This window comes from Ornithodoros turicata, chromosome 3 (genome assembly GCF_037126465.1).
Source record: "Ornithodoros turicata isolate Travis chromosome 3, ASM3712646v1, whole genome shotgun sequence".
Lineage (NCBI taxonomy): Eukaryota > Metazoa > Arthropoda > Arachnida > Ixodida > Argasidae > Ornithodoros > Ornithodoros turicata.
In genome coordinates this window covers 84,478,376-84,503,954 of record NC_088203.1, presented here as the reverse complement: position 1 = coordinate 84,503,954, position 25,579 = coordinate 84,478,376, and the positions used below count along the sequence as shown (strand labels likewise).

General features: G+C 46.5%; 1 protein-coding gene and 1 long non-coding RNA gene across 3 annotated transcripts in view; one reads left to right on the top strand and one right to left on the bottom strand.

The window, feature by feature from the left end:
* Window positions 1-7,580, top strand: part of LOC135388717 (titin homolog) — a 49,325-nt gene extending 41,745 nt beyond the window's left edge. For both annotated transcript variants that reach the window (XM_064618460.1, XM_064618459.1), the window contains exons 16-22: window positions 2,817-2,943; window positions 3,346-3,527; window positions 3,649-3,717; window positions 4,678-4,759; window positions 4,869-4,945; window positions 6,223-6,427; window positions 7,118-7,580. In XM_064618460.1, the coding sequence (XP_064474530.1) occupies window positions 2,817-2,943; window positions 3,346-3,527; window positions 3,649-3,717; window positions 4,678-4,759; window positions 4,869-4,945; window positions 6,223-6,427; window positions 7,118-7,211 (836 nt within the window). In that variant the 3' untranslated portion in view covers window positions 7,212-7,580. The remainder of the gene's footprint in view (window positions 1-2,816; window positions 2,944-3,345; window positions 3,528-3,648; window positions 3,718-4,677; window positions 4,760-4,868; window positions 4,946-6,222; window positions 6,428-7,117) is intronic.
* Window positions 7,581-9,230: 1,650 nt separating this feature from the next.
* LOC135387414 (uncharacterized) lies at window positions 9,231-23,549 on the bottom strand. The gene is made up of 3 exons (XR_010421102.1): window positions 23,518-23,549; window positions 10,111-10,243; window positions 9,231-9,412 (listed from the first exon to the last, which is right to left on the bottom strand). It is a non-coding gene; the product is annotated as an uncharacterized LOC135387414 (long non-coding RNA).
* Between the last annotated feature and the right edge of the window lie 2,030 nt (window positions 23,550-25,579).

Here is a 25,579-nt window from a genome sequence, read left to right as displayed (position 1 = left end):
GCCTCACCGTCCAGCACGGCCCGCCCACCTCTGCAGCCGTGCAGCATTTCACCGTCCGGCTCACGACGACAGCATCACGACTGCCCTTCTCCTGTCGACTGACGCGCCGACGCTCACGTACTGCCCCCCTCCACGGTACCGATTCGGACGACCATCGCTTGACGGATCCCGGGGGCCGCCCTGCGCTGTGCACGGACCCCGGCACACTCACTACCCGCCACTTCCCTTCCGCCTCTCGACGCACATTCGCAGCCGGCCGCGACAACAGAGCAAAGTGCCCGCCTGCTGGTTTCGGCAGTCGCGGCCGCCGACGCCACGGCCCGCATTAGCCAGCGTCTCGGCAGTCTTCACGGCAATCCTCACGGGTACGCAGCATCACTTCCTGGGACCCTACACTCTAAATCGTTTTACACCTTTAGAGGCGTAAAATAGGTGTATTAATAAAGATCACACCCCTTTCACACCCTAAAACTTTGTTTTGGAAGTTCCTGAGGGTGTAACAAATGTGTACTACACCCTCAGGTGAAATATGGTGATAAGTGTGTCGCTTGGGTGTAGGAAGGGAGTATGTATTTTCGTTCACATGAACAAAAGTAAATATATCCAACAACAGGGAACGGGAAGTGCAGTACAAAAGTGCATGGCGTGGATTTACAACACGTCTACCACCTAGTAATGTATGCAGATTTAGAAGATCTGTTGAGATAGTGCTTAAATTTCTTAAAACACGTTGCTCCTCATTGCAAGACAGAACAGATACACGATAGTGCTCATCATTCTCAACTGTAGTTAATGTTTGTATGAGAAAAATGGTATCAGAGTTAATAACATATATGCCTGTAATCTCAACGAACACGGGTAAGTCCTCCTCGGAAGATTCTTTGGCAACAACACAGCCAACAGCAAATGTGTTATCATTATCAACTGTACTTTTCACATAGACTATAGATTCTGCGTGAATATCATGAATGTAACTCTGAATTGCTTCTGGGGCATGTTGAAGAAGTATCTGCTTGGAACCATCAGTATAGATGTGGCATTTCTGATGAAGGGCTGCGACCACACATACATTTGATAAAACTGATGTCTTCTTGCTAATGAAAGGGTTATATTCTTAAAATGTCGAGTTGTTCTAGCAACATCTTTAAAATGCTGGTGTTTCCCTTCGAAACGCATACACCATACAGCTAGGAGAGGACCAAACATCCTGATGAGTCGCGGATAATGAACAATGTAATGTATTTTACAGGGCTTAGATATTTGTGGGAACAACACTGCAAAGCCTTGAAGAAACGAATAAATACAACGTTCTAAGTAATGAACATGCGTATGGGGGAGGTGCTTGCTCATGAGAAGGTCTACAATTTCACGAAAAGATATACACAGCTGCTGTGCTTCATTGCCCATGCACAGCTGCCACGCCATACATGATTTTCTGTGCATGTTTACACACATATTTAATCACCTTGATGTAAATACATATATGGACCTCAATGTGATTATATGCAATATGCTGGTAATTGTCAATACACAGTTACCAGCCTATTGCCACGAACCCAGCAGTTCTATTCGGCGTTACAACCTTTACACCCCAACTGCCACGAGGGTGTTAAAATACACCTTAAAAGGTGTGCGCCATGAACATTTTGATTTACACCCTTTAAGGTGTAAAACGATTTAGAGTGTATGAGCTCACGCTCCCGTGCCGGTTGCGGCACCCCAGGCCACGACTCTCACGCCCAACGATTCGCCCTTCATCTGCCTCGCTCATCGAGAGCTTCACGCAACGGGTATTGTGCCGTCCCACGAATTCGTCCTGTAGTGCACGTCATCCACGGCCGCCCTCGCTCTCTCCCTCCGGTATAGACTTGCTTCTTCCATCTTTCTTATCGCCGCTCCGCGTCTGAGGGGGGAGCCCTGTAGCGGGCCGTGGACAACGACGACGATGGCCACGCGCCTGAAGCACCTGCCTGAGTTCCACCGGCGCGGCCATGGAGATAGGCCACCGTCATCGCCTCTCCGTGGCATACCATCATCGCCGGTCGGGGCTCATGTAGAGGAAGACCACCGTCCTCTACATACGAAAGCTCTTGTACGTCGCGACTCCGACTCGCTGGTCGCGCACTTTGAATAAAGAAACGCAACCAGACTAGTAGGTTGTGTGATTCAACGTGAGGTTGTTAGATATGGAGCAGTAAGCATCACCGGTTCACCTCCGTGCATTTGATGCGGTTCATCCCAATCTCTGCTTTCATATGTAAATATTCGCCGGAATGACTATAGATAGGGAGTGTGCGTATAGCATGTTGTGGGAAGTGCGTATATAAGTACCTGTCATTAGGCTTTAGCGCGTCTTGACGTCTAATAAATTTTCCCATAACATCACCTTGATGTTCTCGCTCGTTCTATTGACCCCTATTTAGCATCGTTCATCACCTCATCATCAGGACACATCTCATCCTGCCCATTGTGCCTTGGGGTAGTGGGCAGCAACTTATGTGGCGAATTTCTCCATTCATCACCATTAATTTATCTGTTGTTGTCTCGCTCGTTCCAGAACTCGATACGCATTTTATATATTTTTATTCTCGGCGTTTTTCGCTTTTCACAAAAGCAAAGCTACTTACGGTACGCCAGTTTTTTGGCAAATTTCCAATTGTAACAAAAGAGTGAAGGTTCGTACTTGCTGGCATTAGTTTAACTTGGGCAATTATCTGTTTATGTTTAAATGATGGCCACGAACAGTGTTGTTTCCTACTTTCCTATTCGATTTTTGACTTTTTGTTTTTGTTGTTAAACGTGTGTTTTGAATGCAGGTTACAGGGAGCCATCACCAAAGGAACCAAAGTTTGACTCGTGTCCATCTGACGTGACCGCGAATGCAGGAGGAACTGCGGTGTTCGTGTGGGAATTCTCTGGATGTCCTTCCCCAACAATCAAAGTGTATGTGCCTCTCGCCTCCTACAAACGCAAGACAGTTAACTATACGGATTTCATCCCTGATCTTGTTCCATTATAATAATACTCATCATCATCCATTATGAAAATTGGGTGTTTCGTTGGAGACAGCATGCCGTAGCACTGTCAATTAAGGCATCCGTACCAGAGGTGCCCTAAATTCAGTCGCCGTTAGAAGCAACGTACCGGGCACACGGAATATTTGCTAGACTCACACGTATATATGTATATACGTGATTATTAGAGAGCGGATTTTTAGGCACTACCAGAGGGAGCTCTTGGCTGCATAGCATTTATGACAATGATTGGAACAGTCACACATGCCGTCGCTCCGAACTACTGAGACGTGCTTCCAATACCTATCTTCCAATCGCGTCTTTCTTGCAGACTTAAGGACTCGAAGCTGCTCAGGACGGACCTCAAGAGAGAAGTACTCGTGAGCCGCGACGGAATTTGCCGTGTAACGGTCCAAGACATAGACGACTCCGACGCAGGGGTGTACTCTTGCGTAGCAGAGAATGAGTCGGGATCTACCTCGTCTACATGCATGCTCGTTCTCACCGGACAAGGTGAGCATGTAGCGTGAGGTTGAATACAGTCATTATACTTCTTTGCCTCTCCAGAGTGTTGTTCTTCCCCATTCCATACTGTGCAGAGCGATGATCACGTATGTGCTGTTGTTGCTTTCAGATCACGTGAAAGAAAAGTACGAGAAAGAGCGTGCTGCGATTCAACAGCGCCAAAAGGAGGAAGAAAAAGGTTCGTCTGATGCTTTCGGACAGCGGTCCTCAATTTATGTTCGGGGAGACTTGTAATCTGACAAATACGACTTCGAGAAACGTACTACTATGTAACCGTGGACACAACTGGTGCAGATGTGGGTCGAATACCAAGGTTGGCCAATAGTGAACCTTTTGTATACGCACTCAGGTTTGTCTGGAGAGGGCTTAACAGCATCCTGTGCGCGGAACCTCAGGACAAGGTTCGCGGAACCCCGCTTGAAAACCGCTGCTCTAGGACAATTAATGTGTCCTATTCCGATGTGCTTTGTGTGTTGGCTTGCTGAACTCAAGGTCGCGGGTTCGATCCCGGCCGACGACGGTAGCAATGTGGGGGAGGTAAACATTGCTTCCAGCACCGTGTGTCGGAGATTTCCGGCGCACGTCAAAAGAACCCCAGGTGGTAGAAATTATCCGCAGTCCTGCACTGCAGCATGTGCAACATGTTGCCGCACTGGGCAGGCAACCCTTACCTGTAACATCACGGCACTATTATTGTTATTATTATTAGGCGTTCTGATCCAGTAACGTAGATGTCTTCGCCTCATCCGCGAAGGTCATACGTCTGCAACTCATTTTGAGACCCTTCTTCCATCTATAGGAGAGACAGTGTGGAAAGAGAACGCCTTTGGTGGGGCTTTCACTCTCACGTTTCATAAAAACGTAGCCTTAAAGAGCAAGGCTTGAATGGCGTGACTAGCTGTCATAACCAAGTTCGATATTCACAAAGTCCCACGAAGGACATCAAAGGTTGCTTAGGGGCGATGAAAACAGTACAGTGTTTGCCTTCTAACGTGGAGGGGTTTCAACATCTGAAAGAAGTTATGAGGAGAGCTTTGTTCCGGATATTTATTAATTTATTTGAAACTCTGCACAATCAACGCATGTACATGTCCTATACGTATTTAAATGAAAATTATTTATGCTTTCTCGTATTTAGAAGCTGAAGAGGCAATGGAGAGAGCGAAGGAAGTTCAGACGAACCCGTTAATACCCATGAGCCGTCCCGGAGACTATTACCCGTATGTTTTGTCGTATTTTCACTAGAGCTAGACCCTATCTCCCTTTGTTGTTGTTGTTTTCTAACAAACGAGAAAGTTCTGATGCCTGTAGTCCTTTTGTTCTATGCAGCCCAAGGCGCAATTTCAGGACCTACGGTGCTAGAGACCTGGATGCTCTCGAAGATATACCGCGTACAAGGTCTCACAGTGAGTACTGTTTCTCTTTCAATAAAAATACGGCACGTACGGCTTAGAGTCACTAAATAGGGGTACAGAGTATCGTGTTCCTTTTCCGCGCCGGAGCCGCCGTTTGGTGTCCGCGATTGGGCCGATCGTGTCACGTGGTTTCTCTTTCCAAGAACTCGCCTCCATGTTGAGCCACCTCCGTCCAAGACCACTCTCCTCGGTTGCGAGCTGGCTCGACTAGAGTCACTAAATAAGCTACGCTTCAGAGTATCGACACTGAGTTCCAAGAGCGAGCATGCGCCATCTAGGCTCGACCGCCGGAGGAGGGGGAGGTTGCGTCCCATTGCTAGGGAGACGCAGCCGCGCGTGACTCAAGATGGCGGGCTCACTCGCGAGCGTGGCTCGGTGTCGCTACTCTGCCCCCTATTTAGTGACTCTAGTACGCCTGAGGGCTGGAACCGGACGCACGGAACTCGCAGTATGCACCAGCTTGTCTGTACTCTTTCACTTCTGTCGATCGTACGACTGTTTCGGTGGCGTCTTTAAAGCGTCACTCCCTCCTAAATCCTTAGAATCTTCAGGGTACTAGCTCGCCGTTACATGCATCACATTGTGCTCGTAGTTTAGCAAAATAGACAAACACTCGCGGGCGTGCTGTGTTGGTCTGTCAGTTCGTTCGTAAACTGGGAAAGATTGCCAGCGTTGGCTTATAGCGTGGTATATTACATGCGTTTCGTCTTTGAGCGACGGTGTCTTATGCCTTTGAATGCTGCTGTTCTATAGTGTCTTCTCTCTTTAAGATCAGAGCGCCACCGCATGACATCCTCTACGTCAGCCATTGCGGAGGGAGAAAGTGGACCGTATACGACCCCTCGTGGCAATAAACATAACCCACACTGTGACAAGAAGGCGTACGCCTCCCATTTTCAAAAAATCGCCAAAGAGAACAAGATGATTCTGAGTGTGCCATGCGATGAATAGAGTGTTCACTCATGACATGACATGACACGAGTGCTGAGCTCGTTATCGTTGAGGATCCCGGGCGTTCTCCGTACGCTTTTTTTTCTTCTTTTTACGGTGCACGCCTCTTCTGATGAAACACCACGGCACCTTTGATTAATTAGCGCCTTGTTTCGCTTTCTGATCACATAGCTACTTTATCCACACACAGAGAAGGAAAGAGAGAGAGAGCAAATGTCCTAGCTGAGTAGTTGCAGATTTTGTTATTGCACAATTGCGCTAGGTCGGCACGCCATATTGTGTACACTGCATGAGAACCTTTACTGATTTGCCCACAGGAGTACCGGGACCTCCACTGGACCCAGTCGTGACCGAAAGGGGACCCACCTGGGCTACACTCGCTTGGACGCGTCCCATTGATGACGGCGGTGAAGCAATTTCAGCCTATCGGATACACTTCCGGGAAACCCCTTCGAAGGTTTGGCGCGAAAAAGGTGTTTGCAGGATCTGTGTATTCGACGTCTACGGACTGAAGCCAAACACGTAAGAAGCTATGTTGTCAACACATTATCAGGAACGGGTTTGCGACACTGTCCCACCACAAGGCGGCGCTTGCCGACCAGACGCGGGACTGACCGTAAGAGCATCACGAGGAAAATAAAGTTAGGAGAAGAAAGGGGCTGTTCCATGGAGGTATTTTCTTGCAGAATGGCCGAAAGACACAGCATGACTCTCTGTAGCACGCATGCCTTGCATTTTTCTTCTGGAAACGGCGTGTGAATCTTCCATGGTGCTAGCTAATTACAGGGTGCAAGCACATCGTGCACCATCACATCTGTCAGTAAATATAACGCCCTGAGCGAAACAAACAGCAAGCAGAACAACGACTGGAGGAGACAACAAGGACACCTGCTACTCATAACAAATCACTCTTATCTCTAGAGGTGCATATCTCTATAAAAGCAAAATGCTGCAGTTACTGCACTTGCTACAGCCACAGCGAGCAGCGTAATAGTCTTTGTCACGATTGCAGTTCGATTCGCTCAGTGCGAATCGTCGCCAACAACCCAAGTTGCATACCTATAAGTATAATTATTTTTGCACGAGACTTGATATAGTGGTATGTATGTACTTACCTTACAAAGCGTATGAGTCAATACAGCATATGACGATATGATGATTTTCTGAAACACACAACTAAGTACGTTTTTTGTGTTTTTTTTTCTTTTTCAGGGATTACGTATTCCAAGTAAGCGCCAAGAACAAGAATGGTTGGAGCCAATCTGCTGTAGCTGTTCCTCAGCTAGCAAACTGGAGCTTTTCATAGAATCCACAATTGCTGTATATCTTGTATAGGTTGTATGTTCCCAGATGCCGCTCGTTTTGCAAAGCTGCGCCATTGTGCCTTTCTACAAATGGTCTTTGTACATGGCCACAAGTACCTTTTTAACGCATGTTCATTTGAATGAGGATGTGAATGTCATACCCCTGGTACACTGAGAATCATAGGATCACCTGACGACTTGAAAACAATGTTTCATTGTACGTGTGCATGGAGACACCTATCTTGGTGACTGCCTTGTTGGCAAGTAGTACAGCTCATCCCACCAGTGGCACATGCCTTCTTCTGCTTGCCAATATACTGAGTAAAATATATCATGCTTCTGTGTCACGTAATAAACATATACCTTCTGAACTCCCTGTCTCGGGTCTTACTTCACAGTCATGCAAACCTTAAACCCGCTGTAATTTGACCTATCAGTTAGAAGAATAATCGTGACCAGGGACAGCATTGGTCAACGGTATTGGACGGAAATTCAACAATTGTACAGAATGATACCTTTATCGCTTTCGATTTGCGGAAAGCGCCGGGCGTACGCCTTTTCTGGTATCTCGCATTTCCCAGAAAACTTCGAATTAATAAGCTAATAAATTTTAGCTAATTAGTCGTCCAGCAGTTGCATACGCTGTGTCCTACAGAGTGTTCGCTTGGCCGTATAACTCACCTGTTAAAACGGCACGTATTTTGTTCCGCTAGCTTTTTATAACAATTCTGTAACGAATAAATAAAAAAAAAAGCTCTGCAGCGCGTCGGCACTGCGTCCGCCTACAGCTACGATACACGCTTTTTGTAATGCATACTCAAGTTGGGCCGCTGCACGAAGACTCGGCAAAGCGCGTAGACACCATAAACAGCCCAACCGAACGGAAAGGAGGAATCGCTGCTGCACCGCCTCCGTCTCAACGTTGCCCGCAGCCCATTGCTTCTTTACAAAATGGGCCAATCCAGCTCCTCCATGTGTTCCAGCTGTGGCGAGGTGGCCGACATTCCTCATTGTCTTCTGCACTGCCAGCAGCACATTCCCCAACGGCAAGCCCTCCATCGCCGTCTAACAGCTGCAACACATTGTCCATGGCCACCCTCCTTGGTCCCGTCCCTCGGCCTACTCAGTGGGCCGTCACCACAGCCCTGCTCCACTTCTTGAAAGACTCGGGCCTTGCGTCAGCCCTCTGACTGGACATTCTTGGGACTTTCTTTCGTGCCTGTACTGCACTGCACTGCGTGCCTGTTTTTCTTTCATTTTCTCCCTTCCTTTCTTTCTTTTTGTTTATTGTCAGTTTCTTTCTTTTTCTTTCTTTTTGTGTATTTTTCAGTTTCTTTTTCGGAATAGCAAGCTGGCTGTAGCCCGGCTGACATTGCCTTTTCTCTTTCTCTCCTTTTTCTTTCACACTATTAAACGTGCCACCCCCCCCCCCCCCCCCCACCACCACCAACAACAACAACAGAACATGCACAAGTTCTCACGAGCGTCATGCTAAAACCGTGTGTCGAAATAAAACTGTCCGTCAGTTACATAACACGAGCAAGACTCGAAATACACTTTTCGAGGCGAGAGCAGCAAATGATGAAAGCTGCGCCGTTTATTCCTCTGAGCTCCGAGTTCTGTTATACCAACGCTTTCCAGCCCTGCACCCACAAACAGCGTACGAGTGGTCCGACGTTGCCTGCCTATAGGCCTGTTGTGCTAACCAGGTGGCGCTGTTATTTTTGATTCAAGCGCTGCTAATGGCCACTCGTCGAAGTAGCCGCTCGTTCCAGTTAGCTCTGATTCAACCTGACGCTGTTGTGATGGATGTTCTCGTCCTATATAAGCCCCACAGCTGAGAAAAACCGGCTTTGAATTTCGGGCAAGGGCAGAACAAGAAGGTTCCTTATCTATTTCCTGCGGCTCCTTTGGGAAGGAGAAGAATATGCACAGAGTTCCCCGTGTCGGAATACATTCTGATTTCTTTATGACGATAACAAAGCAGACGATGAAGACAAAATTCAGTCGGTTCCGCCGCAAATCATACTAAGCCCCGTTTCAGGAAATGTCGTCCTTTTTACCTCTGCACCAGATAGCTTGCCCTCTCCTACTTTGTCTGTCCACAAGTTGTGTCAGTCACAGCACATGGTATAGAAGAACGGGACCTCGCTTGACTGGAATGTTCGAACGAACTTGATCCAATAACACAGTATCGCAGTACCTGGAGAGAAATAAAAAGTAGAGTAGGGAAGGGTGGCCGCTTTCATCGAAACGGATGAACTTGCTTTCGCATGGATCACCGCATGCGCGCAGATGGTCGAGATATTCGGCCACGCTTCGCGAGTTCCCTGGATCTTCCAAGCGTTTCCCTCTCGTTGGGACGCGCTGGCTGTCAGGCCCTTCATGAATTACGGAGAAACGTCACCCAGCTGCCTATATTAGGGCGAAGCAGTGAAGACTTCGCCTTTCACGAGGTGCTTGACTCTAATGCTCTTCTATAAACCGCGCTTTTCTCTCTATTTTGTTTTTTATCTCTGGAAGCTGCTGCGGTGTGTGCCCTGATTACGTAAGCGATTGCGCGGCACCTAGACATATGTGAGCCGTTAGAATGCTTCCATTCTAAAACGCAGCAACTTCAACTGTGGAAATTAATTAACTCGTAGTGGTGGCTTTCTAATGGCGGCAAGGAGGGCCCCGATGCTCCCGATAAGAAAAAAAAAACGAAAAAAAGAAACAAACAGAGTAAATGTATGGATTAACAAGACTATAGCTCTCGTAATGATAGCTTTATGGGGGGGTATGTTTATTAAAAAAAAGAAAGGGGGAAAGGTTAGTCAGGCGTAAGCAGACTTACTATTCCTTTAAGAAAAAAGAAAAGAAGAAGAAATGAGGAAAAAGAAAAACAAAAACCATACACACACAAAGGGGGCCTTATAGGGCTGTCGAGAGGCCGGTGGCACGAAGAAATCTCAAGAGGGTAGTCGTAACCGAACCCTGGTAGTGCTTTATGGGGCTTCCCAACGTCGATAGCCGTGTACGTCCGTCCGTAATACTTGTGGAGAGAGGAGAAGAAGAAGGCAGAACTATTGTTAGAAAGACAGCGAAAGGAGTGTGGGCACCCGGTAACCAGCATCGGAAGTTAGTCTGACAAGTAGGGCCCGGAAGTTTATGCACAGAAATCTTCCAAAATATGCATGCAAATATGCGGCGCGATACGTCTCATATGCGCCAGATATAAGCAGAAATATTACGATGCCGGGAAGCTCGCTCCGGAATTGTCTAGAAAACGAATGGAAATGCACAATCCTTAATAGCAGTTGGAACGTTCGTTAACGCGCGGCACACTCAGGCATTCCTCGTTGGTCATTGCATGTTAGATTAGAATGCATTCGAAAAAATATGCATTTTGCATGAACTCCCGTGCTACCGCATTTGACCACATTTGGCAGAGTACGCAAAGATGCAACACATTTTGGGTTGGTGGTTGGTAAAATAACAAGGGGAGGTTGAATTCGCGCAAGCGAACAACACATTTGTTTTTACATTTACGCCTACGTTTACAAGATCTTCGTTCCACATCAAAGTGCGTGAAGGTAGTAGGAACTATTGCTCTCTGTCTTTACACGTGTCTTGTCACGTCATGTGCCCTCATGTGCCGTTCTCTTACACTTTTTGCCTCAATTTACTGCTACTCCCTTTCCTGGTCTGCAATTTCGAAAATTTCTCCAGTCTGTAAACGCGCAGTGCACATAATTTATCTGTTAAATAGCAGAAAACGTTGTCGCACCATTAGGAAACCCGTTTTAACAAGGAGTCTTTCAAAGTTTTAAAGGAGCCGTACTTAGAACGAGCTATGGCCTGCAAGTGTGTCGGGGGCAACAGCAACAACAACAACAACAACTACATGAATGACGTTAGGATGAGGGACATTAGAATATAGCTAGCGATTGAAATGTGCTTGATGTAAGCGTGGCAGGAATATAGGAAGCAATGCTTAGAGCGAAAGCAGCAGGGCAAAGGAAAGAAAAGTTCTACACATACAAGGGTAAACACAACGCAAAAATGACAAACGGCAATGACACTTGTAACCGCCATACCAGTATTCATAACTTGAGTCCTGGTCCAACGCGCTGTGTGTCGTTTGTTTGTTTGTTTGTTTGTAAGAAAAAAAAAAACCAGGAGAAATTGAACTCGTCTCCCGACTTGTTCTGCTACTCCTAACAAAAATTATCACCCCACCCCACCCCCCAAAACTACTTCCCAGGCTGTGTGTCGTTTTATACCCTGCATGCATAGATCTCTCCCACAGCAGCCGCTGCATCTGCGCCACATGATGTTTAAGTGGTAGTAATAAATTCTGCATATTGTACCAAATGTGTGGTTGAGTCGCCAAGGGTAGTTTCCTTGTTTTTCCTTTTTCTTTCTTTCTTTTCTCTTTTTTTTAAGGGAAACAACATTGGGGTTTCGCAAGTTTCCGAGCGGGGGTTTCATACATTTAAGGTGAGGATGTCGATCACGTTACAAAATATTCAGGTGTTTGGCGACAGAAAAAGACAATAAGAAAGCCGACAGTCACGAAGTTTTAGAGGATTAACTTAGCTTAGATGGAAAAGAAGAAGCAAAATTATTAATTAAGGAAAATTAAGAAAAGCAAGACTAATGCATTTCTACTCCACAAGTCACATTCACATTACTGAGGCTGTTTACAAAGCCCGGAATCAAATAGTAGGAGATAGCGGAACTCAATTTATTGGTGCCTTTCATTACTTTTTTGTGGCAATGATAAAATGTACACACATAATTTGAAATAAAAAAGTACATGAGAGTACTTTTCAAAAAATCACTTCGGAGGTGAACAGTTTTTATGATGGCTGTCCGCAGACAGACATCGTCCTTCGTAAGACAGCCGTCAACGGACAGCAACAGCGGCTGCAAACAGACTTGCAGCGAGTTTGGCGGCGATAGGGATACAAATACCGAAACTGTACGTTCCTAGAAGAAAGACAAAGGTGACCTATCGATTGTTCCTCCCTTTTGCGTCCTGTTTTCACACAACACACACATAAGGGTATAGACACGTAAAGGTGGAAATGACCGTCAGACAGTTGGACCGTTATGCGGGATTATAGGGCCGGCCTCTGTCTCGTTGCCGTGCGAAAACTCAGGTGAGAACATTACGATTAGAGTAAATAATTCGTATGTCCACACTTGCGACATTCTCTAGAGTACTCCAACGGGAGATGCGCTCGACGTCATATCTTTTCGTGCTCGCCCAACTATACAACAGTGACCAACACGAAACTGTGACTAGTTTCGTGTTTGTTTTCCTTTTTGTTTGTTTGTTTTGCCTTTTGTTTGTCTTGCTTTTTTTATTTTTTATTTTCTTCCCTGGGAACAGCAGGCCGCCGTAGCGGTGGCTAACCTTTCCCTCCTTTTTCTAATTATAATAAACATATCCCCCCCCCCCAACTATAGAGAATATCCCGCATGCTGAGGCTGAGCCACATCCATAGCAGACGACAGGGCAGACGGTGTCGTCTGCTATATGCGCAGAACGCCACTCCAGATATTCCGCCGCTGTGCGAATGCTCAGCAGAAGACGCAGCGCAACTTCCGGTCCGCGAGCAGGATATTCTTCCAACAGAATATTCCGTGAGGACGTCGCTCGTGCGAATATACGATGTTTTACAGTTGTGCCACGAAACTCCACGTTACGGTAATGCGCGTCGTGAGAAGCGCCGAAAAGCGAACAAATATCGTTGTCCCGCCACCAGCGACCACGTGAAGTCTCCACTGTTAAGTGCAGGAAGACGCACAAGGACATGGACAACTATGTAGGACCATGTTCCGGAACTCAATAAACTATCCGAGTGTAACCATGCACGTAAGGAGGAGACGGCCGTTTTGTCCCCTTCGATGCGAGGTATGTAGGGTGCCCTGGGCGACGAGGAACTGCCTTCCTTCTTTCGTTCTGTTTCCTCGCTCAGGTTGGACCCCCTCCGCCCTCGTGGAGGAAACCATCTCGCCACCCCTGAATGAAGCTATAAAACGCACCGCCGCCGCGAATCTCGTCATTTCTTTTTCTGTGCATCTCACCGAGTGGATTGTCGACGTGTAAAGGTAAGAGAGGCGCTCAACGTACTTGCCCAGCGATACTGGTTAGGCATGTTTGCCGCAAGTCTACGGTGGATTATTTTGGATGCCGTTACCATGCCGGACATTGTGGAATCATAGACGAAGGGTGACGTGTGCATGCGGGCTTACTGAAGTGCAGACGTGGACCGCGAGGTGTTTCCCTACGTCCCCTCACGGCCCTAACAGCCCCCAATAAATTCTTACAGCTGCCCCCCCTAAAAAAAAAAGAAGGGCAAGAAGACCGGCAAAGCCCCAAAATGTCAGCAGATACGAATGTTACGTCCCCTTGCGGATTTCCAACCCCCCTTCCCCCTCACATAAAAATTACGTGCATATCCCTGCAGTGGATAGAGGTCGATTTCAAGAGACGCGGTCGGCATTAACCTTTAGAACAGCAAGAACAGTATTGCATGGAAATCATCGCATATCAGTAACTATATATAGGCTGTTTTTTGTTGTTGTTCATGTAAAAGAATACCGCATCCATGCCCTGGAAAACATCCGAAGCTGCATAGAAAATACTGGCATGTGTGTATAGTTATAGTTACGGAAGATGCTGAAAATGGTTGCTTTGACAACCGATTCATTTTACATTTTCGGGTGCGGTTCGGAGGGAGTTTTCGTAACTCGAAAGAGAGAATTTTATGGAAACGTAAAGTTTCACGATAACGCTTCCAAAAACATGATAAGTTGCTAGATTCCTTATGAGTCAGTGATATCACGTTCCTGATATCTGATTGATTGGCAGCAATACAGAGTCAGAGTGTGCTTACGATTTCGCTAAACTCCCTGTGAGCGAGTTCTAGTCGGAGTTTCAGTTGCCCCTTTTGGCACTTCCGACAAGACTTCGGCTAAGTAACGGCACGACTACGGATACTCCGGGTGAGTGGAGAGGCTTTCGTGCACGAAAGGCTATCGCGCTCCGACTCATACGGGATTTATCGAAAGCCCTTCGTGTGGGTCTCCGTCGCGCGAAAACTTTGAAAGCAAAATGGTGCACAGCGTGCCTGCACTCTAAAAACCGACCTTCACCGCATAGCGCGCAGCGCGCCAACCATTGCCACGAATGATAGTGTTATCGCTGGTGATTGTGGAGTCAGAGGGGGGAGTACACCTTTTCGTGGCAATTTTCATATATCCAAATTGCCACAAAAAGGCGTACGCCCCCCTCCGTTTTCGAATCAGAAGCGATAAACCTATCATTCGTGGCAATGGTTGGCGCATAGCGTGCTATGCGGTGAAGTTCTATTTTTAGAGTCTGGCGCTGTTGTGGCAGGAAAGAAACTTCACCTCTCACCTTTTCCAATCACGAACATTCACCCCAGCTGCGTGAAACATCAAAAATGTATTTAATGTCACCCAGGGGCGTTTTAGTGCCGAAACACTAGCTCATCTCGTGTAAAAGGTTCACGACAGATAGCGCTCTATGGGCCACGTTGGACTGAGTCGTATGTGCTTTATCGGAGAATTTTCGCGCCGCCAGCTAAACCATGGAAATGGGGAGTCGTAGGAATACTTCCCTATTAATTTGTCGCTTCCTTTTTTCGGGGCTGGTTTGGGTGGGAGTACGATTCGTTGGACGCACTAAAGCTTCCTAGTGCATCGGAAGAATTCGAGGAAAACGATACGAGAAAAGACATTATCAAATCCAAGCTTAGCGATGTGATGTCACTGGCTTCAAAGAAAGAGGGTGACTGGCACTTCTCCTGTTTTCCGGACTGTTATCGTGAACGCCTTCGGGTGTATACTAAAATTCCCTATTATCTTTTCCGAAAACATTATAGGCCAATCCTCTTATTCCTTTGCCGTAGTGTCGTATGTATCGTACTGTTGGACGGTGTCAAAGAGTGTTTTGAATGGGATGTTTAGCAAGCGCTTTTTATGAGCCTGACAAGTTCGCTTCTTAGTAATGAATATAAAAAGAAACGGATGGAATATTTACATTCATGCTCACACAACAATCTGCTACAGTGCAAAATATTGCTGTTGATGTTGTCGAAAAATAAATAAAATACCAGGGAAAGTGGAAAGTAATATTTTCCAAATTATCCACCTGTTCAATGGAAATGATACCGGTGCTAATCTCTAGGTGTTACACGGACCAAAAAAGCACAAGTTGAGACAAAAAGAAAACGAGCCAATAGATCGGGCTACACATTTCCCACCTCTTCACACTGTGCCCTGAGAAATCATACGCTTTCTTAACAGCACGTCGCAGCTGGGACCGTAATCCAAATTGTAGTGTTTTATCTGTCCGCTCCTTGGAGCAGAAATGTCTATGTTACCACATGAAAACCGTAAAATGTAAAAATGTGAAACGAAAGCGTACGCCTGCTGGTCTCTCCCTTTTTCAGTCGTCAACTTATCACATAATAACTAAAAACCAATCACCCGTTGCAAAATCATATGATAATGGTGCTGACACTGAAAGGGACGGTGTAACTAGAGCGATAAAATTGAGAACATGAACATGAGATTGTGAACATGGAAAAAATTGAAATTGAATTCTTTTTTTTTTTTTGTGTGTGTGTGTGTGTGGGTTCCTGGCTTCGGACTGGTAAAGGATATGAAAGTGGCAATTGTTATGGCTTCTCAAAATTTCAAGCCTGTAAACCCTGAGTTTTCTTCTAAAATGGCCGTATTGGACACAAAAAAATTATCTCCGGATATCTACCGCACAAAGGTACTTAAAGTACAGTATAAGTACTCACTTCGAAATGATACTTCAAAATGTACTTCAAGTAAAGTACAACTACACAGAAATGTAGTTATTATTTTTAAATTCAGTGTTAGCGCCGCGAAGCAACTGTTGCTGCGAGCGGCGTACAGATGTGGACAGATGGAGAGAGGACAACAGGAAGCAGTGAGAGGCAGGGGGGCTAGTATGCGTCTTGGGCCGACTTCAGAGGGAACTATGCCGACATTCGTCTGGAAAGTCTGCCGAAAAACCCAAGGGAAACCACGGACAGCAATGCCGGTGCCGGGATTTGAACTCAATGTACTTAAAGGGGCACTAAAATGCAAAAACGAGTTTACTTCTAACTACGTTACACGCTGTGTTAGTTTCGCACTAGCTGTCATAATTAAAAACTTTGATACCGTTACGAAGCTACAATCAGAAGTATAGCGGACTCTTTCTTCCTTCGGCACTAACCAGTGAACGTCACTTCCGCTAGTGCATCGGGTAGACATCGGGTGCTTTTAGTACTTTTAGTTTATTATACGCGTGCACGCGCGTGTGACGCCATTGAGCAATTGCGCCGAAAAACATAGTGCGAGTTACGAAGCGGTCTGGTGTCGCAGTCTGAAGGACGTGAAGATAATTGTTGTCAGTGGAACATTTGTGATAACTGTTGCGGGCTACAATTCAGTAAATTGGTATTAAAAAATGTAGCAATGAGCATCATGCCGCGCATGTATGGAACACTACGACCGGTCCCGTTACAAATCCACACGCACACGATAGGCATGCGCGTGCTTCTCCTGCTGTCTCATTGGATGCCGCCAATCTTTGTATGCTGACGGCCCCTTTGGTTGCCGCGAAAGACGAGTCTGTCTTCATTGCATTTTTGTTCTAAACGGTAGCGCTGTGTGAACTAATCTCCCTTGCACCATAGTAACTGAAGTATGGACTTTCATCTGAGAATAAGTTGTTTTTGCTATTTGGTGCCCCTTTAAGGAAATACGAGTACTTGATACTTGAAGTATACTGCCCATCGCTGCTCCTTTGAAGTGGCTGGCATCACTTTCTTGATCTTTGAGACAGCTTCCTCTATCGTATCGTGTTCGTAGAGAGGATCCGACCAACTACATCGCCCTACTCGATTACACTACAGTCATAATTCGGATAATTCGATGGTGACGAATGGCTCTATGTTTGTTTTCCTAGAGTCCGTCCAACGTGTGCGGATCGTTGGCACGCCTACCTCTTCAAATCGCCCTCGAGATAACAATCAGAATTTGGTAAGTCCAGAGAACGCGGCAGCCACAAATCCTCTCTCACTGTTCGGTCTTGAAGACTTGAACTCGTCGTACATTCACTCGTGCGACATACCGCTCCTCACGCGGTGAATATTTACCGGTAAACTGTTACCATATGTTTCTCCTTACTCACGCTTTCAGAGCCGCGTTACTTTTACAGGTACTGTATGTTACACGTACTCTACTGTTACTTTTACATTTATACTGACAAGGCAAAAAAGCGTCACAATCATGTAGTCGATTAGACTGGTTCTTCTTTAACGCAGTACTGTATTAATATACCAGTAGTACTGCATGTGCCGTTTAGAGGTGACAGGTGGCGTTCGGGTACAGGTGGATAAACGAGTTTGCGCACGGGCTCCTCTCGCTACCACCAAAAAGCGTTGGTGGTAGCAAAGGTCGTACTGCAGTCTGGAAGGTGGTGGGTTCGAATCCTACTACCGGCTGTGCAGCATGTCAGAGGTTTTCCTTGGATTTTCCGAAGACTTTAAAGACGAATGCCGGCACAGTTTTCCCTGAAGTCGGCCTAGGACGCATAATAACCCCCACTACTTCCTGCTGTCCTCTCTCCATCTGTCCACATCTGTACGCCGCTCATAGCCACAGTTGTTTCGCTGCGCTAACACAGAACAAAAAAAAAGAACCTCCATAAAAGCAGCGATCTCGCCTTCCATGAGCAATTTACTTATAATAATGAATGAATTGTTCTTTTAATTATAGGTATTGCAATTTACGTTTTGTGTGTGTGTGTGTGTGTGTGTGTTTTCGTTAATTTGCCATTGTTATTGTTTAAAAGAACGCTAGAAAAAGCGCTGGAGAGAGTAGTCAATTTTAGTATACCATTGGTTGTCGCCGTTGCGTACGTAAGGGATAGCGTGGTGGTTCTGCACAATGCGCGAAGCTCTCTAAATGCTCTGCGCATGCGCAGAACAACCAACACTATCCCTTACGTACGGAAACATTATGGCGTACGATATACTAAAACTCACTGATGCCCACCTGGGAAGACTGTGTATCTATATTGCCTGACTGTTACATAAAGAAGTTATGCGCCCTAGATAAGGTCGCTTTCCCCTATCTCATTGCGTTCGGTACCGGTTTCGGCTGAAACGAATGGCCAAGAAGTCCGGTGATTGATATCTCAAAGTACGTGCCCGTTCCCGGATGTGTTTTTTTTTTCTCTTTTCTTTTTGCAAAAGTAGGTTTCTAATAAGTTCTAATACCCGTGACAAACATACTCCTTGCCTGCCAGCGGTACGAAGATCATCGGTCGAGGCTCCGGTGCCGTCTCGCTCATCCAGGCTACCGAGAGCTTTCCCTACAGTCCCTAGCGGGGCTACATGACCCTACTCAGTACGCTGATGTCTCGTCTGCGGTGACACGATTCCTTCGGGAATCTAAGCTCTTGTGCACTCTCTGATACGTCCTATATGACCGTCTGCAGAACGATTAGTGAAAGAGCTGTCTTTCTCTGCATTTTTTCCCATAATTTTCTGTGTCTCTGCTGCTTTTGTCGCCTTTTTGTTTGTCTGTTTGCTTTTGGGAATAGCATGCATACATCATGGCTAACCTCACCCTTCTGTTTTTCTTTTCTTTTTCTCGCAAAATTAAACACACACACCCCCTCACCGTGACACACGGGTAAGCTAGAACTCCTTTGAAGCAGGGGTCCTCTACAACTTCGAAGGGTCCCTTTAAGGGAAAGGAGTTCGCGCCACTAAAACACGGCGATGGCGAACTTGCTTTAGTGTAACTCTTACAGCGCACTCCGGATTTGTTCACTGCCTCGGCGGTACGGGCGTAGACTGCACCATTAGAGGGTTTTAGTATATCGTACGCTATCGCCTTTGCGTACGTAAGGGATAGCGTTGATGGTTCTGCGCACGCCCATAACAGAAATAGCAACTTCACGCAGTGCGCAGAACCACTACGCTATCCTGTACGTACGCAAAAGCGATAGAAGAAGAAGGAAAAAAAAGGGGGGGATTTAAGTCACGACAAAGTCAGACTGGCTACCCCAGACCACTTAGCCACAGTCAGTTGAAAAAAGAAAAAAGAAAAATAATACTAATTAGAAAAACGGAAGTGCTTGCGACGCGTTGCGTTTTAAATTGTACTTGACAGAGCGCTATTAACCAGAACTTCACCACACAACCCTAATTGATGACAATACACACCACAGAATACGCTCAGGGAGAACTATTGCAAAGAATGATACCGTTATCACTCCTAATTTGAGAAAATCGAAGGGGCGTACGTCCTTTTCCTGACGGTTGCGACAAGAGTACTGCATAAGTGCCACAAAAAAGGCGAAGTTACTCGGGATGATGAATGGTTAGGAGCGTGTTATGCGGTGAAGTTCTCTTTTAAGAGTGTAACTTTCTCTGGATGTATGTAGTTACAAGTGCGTTGTCTTTAGAGCGCAACATGGCTCGACCCGTGGTATTGGCGCTCTTTCTGCTGGCTATCTCGTGTTCTTGGCCTGTGAGCACCGCCATGTTGAAGAAGCTCCTCATGGCTCAGCTCTTGAGTACACCTCGGGTGATCCCAGTTCCAGTACCCGTCCATCCTCGGCCACCGCCTCATTACCACCCGCCACCTCACTATCACCACCCACCACCACCTCCTCCACCTACAGTGGTTCCTGTGCCAGTACCGTGAGTATGCACACCTTTGTCTGGTACCAAGCGCAGCTCGTGCAGCTCGACACGGCGCGTTTCACACAACCTGTGCACAAAAATATTTCTGAGGTCCACCTTGCATTTGCAAACAACAACAACAACAAGAAATAAATCGTGACTATGTCCTCAGGGGTGATTCACCGCTGGAGAGCACTACACTACCCCATTACACGCGAAACACTAGATCGGAGATATGACCATGAAGTTAAAGCACAAGCACGTTTGTGATGAGTGACGTTATGCATTTTCTAGTCGAAGAATTCAAACGTTAGTCCCCATTTTCTTACAACCTTACGTTCACATCAGTGGACACCCCAGTTCACCACTCTGCAATTCGAATGATAAGGTAGCCTTGAACGCAATTGAAAATTACGAGAACAACTCCACCTTAAAAGGGTTACGACAGTTCATCCCAGGTTATCCCAGATAACCGTGAAAGACGATTCTTTGCACCGATGTGAGCCTGCATTGAAAGTTTCACAGCGAAGACGGTAATACGAGCGGACAAAATGGGCACCGCGGGATACTCAAACGCATGCGGCTCTGACATCACAGCCCTCGCCGCCGCCAGTGAGGCAGCGCACGAGAGGTCACGTGCTTACGGCTGCCAATGGGAATGGACGCAACTCTGAACTCTGTGACGTCTGCGCTTTGCATGGGAGAGTGTTCGAGGGCTTGTACCTCGCTAAGTAGAAGGATAACTCCGATTTCCTCAGTATTCTGGCATTCAGTAGAGTGCGATAATAACGTAACGAACCACGTCTATGAAGGAAGGGAGTTGCCTCAGGACAGAAGCCGCCGTGAACCTTCCATTCTTCTGTAACCGGTCTGTAGCCTAGATCACTACGTTCACATAATCCCCTCCACACTCTAACAAAGCAGCCATTCACTCCGGCCGTAGAAGCCCGTACGGAACCTTTCTTCCCTCCGGGCTGTTGACCCACAATTCGCATGAACCTTTAAACACGTCACACCTAACCCTTTAAATACCATGCCAATGATGAGGACGGTGCCCAGAAGAAGAACAGTCTCTGTTCGAAATATAATTTGGCGGCTTCTGTCCTGAGGCAACTCCCTTCCTACATTCTACCGGTTCGCTGGATTTCTACCCATCCACGTCTATGAAGGTGTCCCAACCCCTTCAAAGTAGTACAGGCATAGCTAGCAGTATTATTCATGCACTTCGTATTCTCTTTTCAGAGTGCACCACTACCACTATCCTCCCACACACGTGTGGTCTCCTCCTCCACCATCAGTATTCAAATTTCCTCCCGCTGAACTCACCGACCTTTCCCACCTTCATGCTCTCTTCGACATTTCTCACCTGCCCGCGCCCCTGCATCACTACAATCACCACTTTGACGTTGTGGACGTGAGCACTCATACACTAGCATCGGCACCAAAGGCCAAAAAAGCGTCTCCCAACGGTGCATACAGTGCTTCCATGGCGAAACCATCCTATAAAGGCTACGGCAAAAGCAACGGAAAGGCTTCTATGCCCCAGATGGATGGGCAGGCGCTAATGGCCGCTATGAGACAGTCTGCCGATGGTAAGTCATTTTCATGTCATGGCAAGTCAAGGAAAAAGAGAAGCAAATTTCCGTTTACTAAAAACGAGTGAAAATCACTATAAAATACTTCTGGAGTAAATATCTTACGTTGGTTCGTCGTTTGCATAGCATAGCACCTGTGGACGCCTGAGGAGAGAACACAGAACCTCACCGCATATAACGCTGAAGACCAACCATTGCACAAACTGATACCGTGATCACTCCTGCGTTGTGGATAGCGCGACGAGTACGACGTTTTATGACGATTGACGTAACCGCATAAGCGTCACAAAAAGGTTTACGGCTCCCCTTTTAAAGAGATCACACGAGACAACGATGTCGTTCGGGGATGGCGACTGGATAAGAGCATGTTATATGCTGTGAAGTTACGTTTTAAAGAGTGTATGCGGGCAACCTAGCTGCATAACGTGCCTAACATCGGTGCGCAGCGAACTTTTGCACGAATCGAAATAGTTCTTAACGCAGTGGCACTTTTTTGCCTCATTCCTGTTTGTGCAGGCATCCCTCAAGAATGGAAGCAGCTCATGTCCCAGTACGCATCGCAGACACAAGCTAAGCCATCGGTTCAGATGATGCAAGACCCCTACGAATGGCAAGACCAGCAGCTTCCGTACGGTCGAAGAAATACCATGTCCTCGTCGTATACCGCAAGGTACCCTAGCATGTCTTCTGCGTACGGTGCCAAGTTCCCCAACATGCGGGACGCCTACCCCACCATGCGCATGCCATATTCCTCGAAGTCATCTCCCTATCCAAACAAACACTATACTTTCAACTCTGAAGAAGACACCTTTCCATACGGAAGCGCTGCTCAAAAGTCTCACATGGCTAGCCCAGACCACTACGACTGGGCCAGACACGTTGCTTCAGCGTACAAGGCAGCGTCAGAGAAGCCACATACCTCCATGATGACGCCAGAGGGGCCTACGGCGCGGTACGACGTCGTGCAGGAGTTAGGGGACGCATCATCGTTTTCTGGCAGTGCGAACGGAGGGTATCAGAGAGAGGAGAAGGTATCTACAACCACTGTGCCAACGACGACGGCGTCGTCAACTTCCACGTCGACGTCAAAGTTAGAGGCGCCAGAGCCTCCGCTAGCGACGCCAGAGTCGCGGAGAGTGGTCACAGTTGTGCGGAAAGTGAATGGCGAGGCAAAGGGATGGTAATCCTCGCTACTGTAGTTAATATGGACGTTGACGTAACGACACGCTGAACTCACGTCACTCCAGGAGTCCAAGGACAGGAAGGAAGTTAGTTCGCTGTTTCGGGCTTACGCGGTGTGCAACGCGTCCGACTACAGATAAGATGTAAGGACACGCATATCATTGATGCATCTACACTGGACTGACCTGTGCCTCAATATTGTGAGCATGAATAAAACTCGCAACCATGCGCCACAAGAGCGTTGTTTCGACACCAAATTCTACTGCCACCCATGTTTCTTTCTTTTTTTCACAAAGTTTCTTCGTTGTGTGGTGTTTGAAAGTGATCCTTATACTTTTATGGTGAAGATTGGACGAAATAGCAGAACAGACGTGACTAATACCGGAAGTCTCCCCTTATGTGTAAATCTACTTCGAATTTTTTTTTTAAATACCGGCAGTTTCCTCACCTCCTAACCTTACAGTTAATTCCTTTTGTATTGTTTCCTTGTTTTTGCGGACGAGGTCGAGGGGACAGAGGGTGATGGAATACTCCGCAAAACCTCGAGAACTACATTCTTACAATCGAACTTCAACACATAAAACGCTGAAGTCCGGCCCTTGTACAAAATGATACCGCTCTGCTTCTGCTGGCTACAAGAGAGTGTTATGAGATGAAGTTGTTTTTACCTGGACCATGAAAGGATATTTGACAAGCCCACGATCATTTTTAATTAGTTCCCCTGTACTAAAGCATTCACTCTGTGAAATATGAAGTTGAAAATCGTACAAATAGCTAAAATATTCTATATTTACCACAGGCGTGAACGGCAGCTGCTACGGCCCACCTCCGAGGCGAACTGGCCGTGACATCATACACAGAACATGTTGCCGATTCGCGGACGGGCTTTTGCGAGCAAAGTGCAAAATTTTTCAAACAAGCTTGCATATTTCATCATGAAATATGTTTTAATATGACTTGGAGACAAATGTAACTAACCGTTGACACAGAATCCTACGAGAAATGTAATATAGCCGTTGACTGTCAGCATGGTTACCGGAGCACGTTTTCCTCTTTGAATTTCTTCTTCGTCAGAACATAACTTCGTCGGTGACATTTTACGAGCTGCTGCGTACCGAACGATCCGTAGACGCTGTATGTGTCGCATAACCTCTTCCTCAATTGCTGACAATTTGTCTTTCGCCATATTTCAAGTGATTTCGACGGGAGATATACGACGTCGTTGTGGTCCAAACCGAAACCATGCATCCACATGGTCTGGCGGGGTGTGACCTCCTCGTCGTTCACAGTTGGCTGAGAGGATTGGATGGCGATGACGTAAGCCCACTTCGAAGGCATATATCCAGCGGTCACGCCCTGCTATTTTTGTCTGATAACTGCGCCCCCGTTGTACTGAATACGGTTAAAAGTCGATGTGTGTACGATAGTGATGGATCATGAGAACGGTTTCCTGCAGAGTACTCGGAATTCTCGAAAATCATTTCATGGTCCCTTTAAGCGTGTAACGTATACAACTACAACTTCAGTATACCAGACATAATGTCACTCGCTGTTGTACGATTATGACTTCTTCTTACAGTTGCTGGTAATTAAATGAGCGAGAAAAAGTGAGCGAATCTGAACAAAGTTTGCTGATATTTTGACGTCTGATTTCACCTGGATCTCGCTAGCAGTGGGCTTGCATGAGGAGTTGTTTCCCAGAAAGCTTTCAGGATTTGTTAGATAGCAAGCGGCACAAATTGCGTACAGCTATCCCACAACCAGAACCAACCGTGTGGTGCACAAATACTGCTACCGCTGAGCGCTACTGGCTTTCGCTCAAGTTGCATATAAAAATCCTGCATAGAAAAATCCTATCACAGTAATGCTATCACATTAATAATTTTGTTGCATTCTTCAAATATGCCTTCATTTTATTTCACAGATCAACGAAGTAGTAGCTGTAGACGTAGATTAAGTCCGCGAATATCCATGACGTCATACTGCATGTGGAGCAACATACAGGACAGTGGATAGCACCCTTATGTTCTTCCCCCACAAGATACCTCAAAATCAGAAAACGAACCGAAATAATCGTCGTCGTCGTCAGTTATGGCTTATAATCAGCAAATCAATTCGAGTCAGTCAGTTAATGACTCTCTACCCTGCGGATCATTTCAAAGTCTATCACTCAATTGTACTCAGTTCGATTTTTGAACCTGCGGTCTGATTGTTCTGGAGAATTCTGCACAGTTTATGGTGCTATCTTACAATGTACGCGGAGTCATAAAAGCTGCCACGTACTGCCACGAGGAAACTAAAGTACAACGAAACAGTGACTCGTGCGCAGGATTGACAGCAAACGGTTTGCTGCACAAAGATTAAGATCACTTTCCCTGTCTACACGAGCTATTTCGAGTGAAATGGGGCTTTTCCAGGAAACGTCAAAACAGATGACAATCTGCGGTTTTGTGTCCTCCGTAACAGTCGGGTACGCTTCGATTGGCACACTCGTACACGTGAAGAATTAGCGTAGCAATGTGTGCATAACTTGCAGCAGCATGAAGGAAAGCGAAAGTGTCTCTTGTTGACTTGCTCGACTGACGTTCATGGAACTTACTCGTACATGTAGGTTGTCCCATCTTACTTGAACCAGGGCTTCTCTTCTTCAAGAGAAAGCTGTGTACTCTTACAACAGATGGCAAAGGAACATAACTTCGCCGCATAACACGCCGAAGGCCAGCCATTACACATTATCTCCCAGCTGATACAACGAAGAACAATGCAATCTTTGAACTTCTAAGAAAATGCGGGAATAATTTTAAATTGCGCGTAATGGTTTGCAGATAAGGGTCAAATGCAGGAGCAGAACTGCAA